At 32.2% G+C, this 6,491-nt stretch overlaps 1 protein-coding gene across 1 annotated transcript in view; it reads right to left on the bottom strand.

Annotated features, from left to right (window-relative positions):
* Window positions 1-699: 699 nt before the first annotated feature.
* LOC112028265 (dimethylnonatriene synthase) overlaps window positions 700-6,491 on the bottom strand; it is a 10,416-nt gene continuing 4,624 nt past the window's right edge. Inside the window, exons 3-4 of the mRNA XM_065782784.1 lie at window positions 2,926-3,495; window positions 700-1,077 (exon numbers count right to left, since the gene is read on the bottom strand). Coding sequence (XP_065638856.1) covers window positions 700-1,077; window positions 2,926-3,495 — 948 coding nt within the window. The remainder of the gene's footprint in view (window positions 1,078-2,925; window positions 3,496-6,491) is intronic.

The raw sequence follows: 6,491 nt of genomic DNA, 5'->3' as shown, positions 1-6,491 counted from the left end.
TGAAGGAAGGTGGGCTGGTTGTCCATGGGCCTGTTGGACCCCTCATGGGGGATATTTTGGCCCACTCTCATAAGGGCCCAAATAGAGTCCTTGCGCTAGTAGGACTCCGGAAATCTTACATATTTGGTAAAGATCTTCCCTATAAGGAGGAGATCTGTCCATCACGTTTAGGATTCTACAAGGAGAGTCCTATAAGGAAAAGACTTCCGCGCCAAGAAAGGGGTGTCAACCTTATACTACTATAAAAGCCCCAATACCCTCACAAACCAAGGTACGCATGATTTTACCCTCTCTAGCACTCTAGAGTTGTGAGAATACTTTCTGACTTAGCCTTCGGAGGGTGTTTGGCCGGCACCACACCAGTGCCCTTCGATAGGTTTTTTCCTTTGTTTCGTGCAGGTTAACATACAAGCGAAAAGAGCACTACGTGACTTATTGGTAAACTTCTCAGCTTCATCAGTACTTTTGTACAGTATTTAGTTAATATACTTCTAATTCATGGACCAAAAAAATGGCATATTGCAAGGAGCTGTTTGCAATTTTATACTATTTTTAATCAATCAAAATTTCAATACTCACTTATTTTGTTTTAATTTGTGAACATACTATTGTGTTCATATTCTTATTTAAGAAATTATTTTATTTCTGCCCCTTGAATGCATCACTAGCATGCTGACTCTAACCATACTATGGTACAAATTAGGGTACTCGTGATTTTGCGAAAGAACAAATGACAATAAGAAAGAGAGCATTTTCAATTATTGATGATGTTTTTGAAAGGCATGGTGCTACCGCGTTGGATACTCCATCATTTCCATCATATATCTCTTCATCATTTCCATCATTCAAGTTACCAAAATATCTCTTCCCTGCAATCATTTTAGTAATTATATTGAAGGTTAAGTGCTCAATGCACTCACTAATCACCACCTTAGCTTGGTTGTTGGGCTCGTTGCTCTTGCAAAGAGTGTACAAATCTTTAATCAAAGTGTCAACCTCAATAACTTGCACATTCTTTAGTGTATCAAGCCAACGACTAGAGAGGAGTTCTAGCATGGTCATCTTTCTCATCTTGAGCTAGAAATTACCATAGTTGATGAACCCAAATGCTGCATAGTTGTAGCCAAGGTACTTTCCTTTGGCTGGTAAATGTTAACCATTAACTACAATCAAGTTTATAGCCAAACTTTGTTCAACGTTTATTTATTATTTTTGTGTTTTTGTAACAGTGATAATGTAAAGTAAGTGTTTTGAAAAGTGAAATGAATAATAAAAAATGAAAGAACAAATAACATTTAAATGAAGGGAAAATTTAACATATATCCTAAGAGCATTGATTTAGAAAATTTTTATAGGAAAAAGAAAAAAAAAAGTAAATAATTTTTTTAAACAATTTTTTATATTTATCGTAAAAATGATACTAAAACTTTCCTAAAATAATCTATTAACAAATGTCCTAAAAATATCCGTTAACATGAACCTTAAATGAAATAGAATTTAAATAAGAAATATGATATAAGTGAAATTTAAAAAGTAATTAGCTAAAAGAAGAAAAATAAGTTTTATTTTAAAATATTGTGAAACCTTAGAGAAATCGTTACTGATGCCCAATAAAACTAGTGAAGTAAGGTTTTCAATTGACGTTTATTATTATTATTTTGTTTTTTTTTTTTTTAATGAATGACAAACTTATATGAGGACAAAAGAATATTGATGTACTTGGACTCTTTTTTCATTGGGTATTAAAAAAAAAAAATCCCTGAGAGGGTGCTAGGGCAATTAATGCTAATGTAGGCATAACTAGCTCATTTGGGTGTTGAGCTTGGGTAAACGTATAAGGACATATATGGACTGTTTTGCATTGGATTTGAAGATTTTGGGTCCTTCTTAAAGCTTTTTTTCTACTACAGACCCTATTTTCTGTGGCTTATTTATTTTACAGAATTGAGTTTTATTGTTTGCGACCTGTTTTCATCGGCTTGCAGACCTGGGCCCCTAGGCTTGTTCTCTTGAGGCCTAAGGAAAAAATGGGTTAGCAACATCTGGAATGTAGTTCTTGTATCCTTGTCCAATAATAAATAAATTAGGGCCATTCAAATGGAAAATTGTGGATCCTAGGCCCATGTTGCATGAATTTATGGCGTTACGAGGACGTAGGTATTGTGTGGTGCTGAGACATTGTGATCATTTCCTTTTTTTTTTTTTTTTTTTTTTTGGCCTCTCCATATATACAAACAAACTTCCACTGATATATATATATATATATGATTCAGAATTTAAATGGATTTAGATTTTTCAATTTTTGCACTCAATAATTTACATGTTACAAAAATTAAAAACTTAGATGAACACGTGGCAAAAAATTGGATTCCAATTGAAATCCAATTTATAATCTAATTGGATTTGAATTTTTCAATTTTTACCTCAATAATTCACTTTGCACAAAATTAAAATTAAATAAGATATATGACGTAAAATTGAAAATTCAATTAAAATCTATATATAAAGTGGTAAATGTGCTTGATTGTCTTGATTCTTAGCAATCCGAGCCGAGTATCACAAATGGTAAAGTGGTAATTTTGAAGATACCCGTGTTGCATTAAAACTAACAATTTAAGGGAGCCTAATGGGGTTTCCACAGAGAAATCACAGTATAGATGTGGATGAATGTATATGTTGTCTTTATATTATATTTAACCTTATCGAGGTTTGTTGTTTAAGGGGAGTGTCATTTCATACAATCTCAAAAGAGTGGGTAGCAAAATATTTTTTCAAACAAAAAATAAAAATTTAAAAGACAAAAGAGCTATTGAAATTTATTTTTAATTAGTATTCTCAAGAAAAGATTTGGTAATGGCAGCCCAAACAACAGGGATATATATGTTTAGATAAGGATAAAGATATAGCCAAATCTTTATTCAACACTTCAACTAAGACATGCATTCCTGATCCTTCACGCATATCCACCTCTGCACCACCCACAGTCATGATATCAAATCCTTGAAGCAAACAAGCCAGTGCCAAATGAACAACTTGCATGCCGAATGTAAGTCCTGGGCATGACCTTCTTCCAGAATTAAATGGAATATACTCAAAATTTTGACCCCTAACATCAACATTTGCATGTGTTGTCATAAACCTCTCTGGTTCGAACTCAGATGGGTTCGACCACACACGTGGGTCTCGTTGCAACTTCCATATATTGATGATCAAACGAGTGCCCTTAGGAACATAGTAGCCACCAACATTACAATCTTCCATAGCTTCACGCAATCCTGTGACAGGACCAAGTGGGTATAGGCGTAAAGTTTCCTTAATAATTGCTTGAAGGTAGTTTAAGTTCCTAATATCAGATTCTTCCACCCATTTATCTTTCCCAACGTGCAATTCTAGCTCTTCTTGGGCAGCCTTTAGCACATATGGGTGGTTTAAAAGTAGGGACAGTACCCATTTTAGTGTAATAGATGTGCTTTCGGAGCCTGAAATTATGAGAACCTGCACACACAAAAAGTCTAATGGAACTACTCAAATCTAATATAGTATCTTTGCATAGAAAGAGCAATAATAATTTTCATGATCATATTAGGCTCTTGAGCCTTTTGTAGTAAAATTACTATTAGTTTTAGCATTTTTCTTGACATTATGATCTATTGGCATTTATCATTTTGTTATGGGTTCAATTCTAGGCAATTGCACACTACATTATGATTAGGGTGTTCAAATGAACCATTTTTTAGAGATAATTACAACATACTACTAATCACATAACTCGAACATTTTTCCCTTTATATCCCCAAGCACTTTATGGATAAGGATGTGCTAATTTAGTTACAAGGCCCTTGACATTCAAATGAACATTGACCTTCAAAAAAGAGTTATATATAATTTTTTTTTTCTTTGGTGTACCACAAATAAAAAATGAATGCCCTAAAAAAATAAACACCCTAAAATAAAGTTACAAAGACCAATAGGTGTAAACAAAGTTATAGTAATAAAAAAAAAAAATAATGCAATGGAAACAACAAAAATGCAACAACAAAAAAATTGAGTTGAGTTAAATTGTTAATAGGAGTAATGCTATATATGGACACAATAAAAATTATAGTATTAAGAAAAAAATTATTTTTAATTGAGTAATGCTATGCACACAACAAAAATATAGCAACAACAAAAATTGAAAACTTAAGTTGAATTTTCATTTTAATAGAAGGAAATTGTAAACTTCACATATTTTTGTGTGTGTGTGTGTGTGTGTGTGTTATTGCAGTGTCAATATATTTAAGTTCTCTTTTTATTAGATTTTGTTTAATTTAAGTTTCTTAGAATATTTTCATTAGTTCGTACAAATATTCTGAATATTTTAGCATAAACCTACTTTTTTATTATTTTACATAACTACTTTTCAAAAAACACCTACATCAGATTATATATTTTAAACTAAATTTCATTAATGCATTATTTCTTTATCAATTTTTTATTACCCATCCAAATCATTTGTGTCTATGTGTGTGTGAGAGAGAGATAGAGAGAGAGTATTAAAAACAAATTTGCATATGGATAATAATTATGTATATTTGCATTGTTACTGTAACTACAAATACATTTTGCATAATAAGAATTCATATGATATATATATACACACACATGCACTGGCGAAGCCAAGGGGGGGCTAGGGGCAACCATGGCCCCCCTGGCGTTTTAAAATTTCCTATAAACTATTAAAAAAAAATCACAAATTAGACAAAAAATTTATCACTAGCCCCCCTTGAAAAATAAGATTTTAGAATTGGCTGCACAAATTTTTTAACTAGTCCAATAATAGTCAAACCCAATCAAGCTAGATTGATAAAAAAAAATACCCAAAAATAATAAATTTGTATGATAAAAAATTTCATCTAGCCCATTTCCTCAATCCATGGCTCTTCCAAATGCTAACAAAACCCTAATTCTTCCTTTAATAATTTTGTTAGATATAAATTGGCCCCCTAAAGAAATTTTTTTGCTTCACCACTGCACACATGTATACACATATATGCAAGAAATTAATTCAAAATAAAAATAAATGGGTAATTTTTCTTAAAGGCTTATACTTTTATTTCTTAGTTTGTCATTAATTTTCTACTTATGAGGAAAAGATTTTTTGTTTATTAAATGATTTTAGTTGCATATAAAACACACACACAAACATAAAAATAGAATTTTTTTTTTTTTTAGGTGGACCTCATGCCACAGGCTTGTCAACCTCTTACTTATTTATTTTGCCCTCCTAGACTAATTGAATTATCAAGGTACCAAACTTCTGATATTTATATTAGTATATCTATCGTCGTACGTATGTATAAATAAATAAATTGAAGAGAGAAAAGGGTTTGGGCACAAAATAATAAATATTATGAAGTTTGAGTGTATCCCAGACCTAGAGTACCCAAAAAAAAAAAAAAAAAAAGAAGGATTATTTCCAAGATAAACTCATTTAATTTATGTTTTTAGGATTTTATTTATTGTTATATAAAGCTTAGTCCTTGTGGGAGAGAAATTATTATTTACACCGAGAGGATTGCTGATGTGGTCCTCTCTAACCAATAAGGTGATATCATCTATGCGAATGTATGTGTGAGCTTCCTAATTAGTATAAGGAATAAAAAATAAAAATTACCAAATGATGTCGCATTTGCATAAATAACAGTATTTTATTGGTTGGGAGGTCAGAGAGGAAGACATCAGTAGTCCTCCTGGTGGACCTAATAATTTCTCCTTGTGAGAATAATTATAGAGTGAATTTCAACCATTTTCTAGTATTTCTCTCACTACAAAAAACGCGGGGTTTGCCATGACAGCAGGTGTGGAACTAGGGGGTTCTATTAAACTCCCTGACCCGTAACTTCAAAAAATTTTTTTAATATATTTAATATTTTTTTTATTAGTTTATTTACCCTCAAAAACATTTCTGCACACTCTAGCTTGAATCTTGCACACTTGATCACATATCAACATGGCCCAAAGTCAAACAACCACTACAAAAAACTTGGCCTATAGTGGCGTTTTTTTTAGCGGCGTTTGTCAAAAACGCCACTATAGGTACCCTATAGTGGCGTTTTATATAAACGCCACTATAGATACCCTATAGCTGCGTTTAGCAAGTCCTATAATGGCGTTTTATATAAACGCTACTATAGGTACTCTATAGCAGCGTTTTTAAGGGCCTATAGTAGCGTTTTTAAAAACGCCACTATAGGTCCGACCTATAATGGCGTTTCTCATGGTACAAACGCTGCTATAGGCACTTTTTTTTTTTACTTTTTTTAAATTTTTTTTTTTCGGCTGGGTTTAATTTCTTTTATAATTATAATAGACCTATAGTGGCGTTTGACAAACGCCACTATAGGCCCTTGTAAGTGTAGGACCTATAGTGGCGTTTGTCAAACGCCACTATAGGCATTTTTTGTGATTTTTTAATTTGTGCATGCAGAGAAAAAGGCCTATAGTGGCGT

Source organism: Quercus suber, unplaced genomic scaffold (assembly GCF_002906115.3).
Source record: "Quercus suber isolate HL8 unplaced genomic scaffold, Cork oak 2.0 scaffold_315, whole genome shotgun sequence".
Classification (NCBI taxonomy): Eukaryota; Viridiplantae; Streptophyta; class Magnoliopsida; order Fagales; family Fagaceae; genus Quercus; species Quercus suber.
The sequence above is the reverse complement of the archived record's forward strand: the minus strand, read 5'-3'. Positions and strand labels throughout refer to the sequence as shown.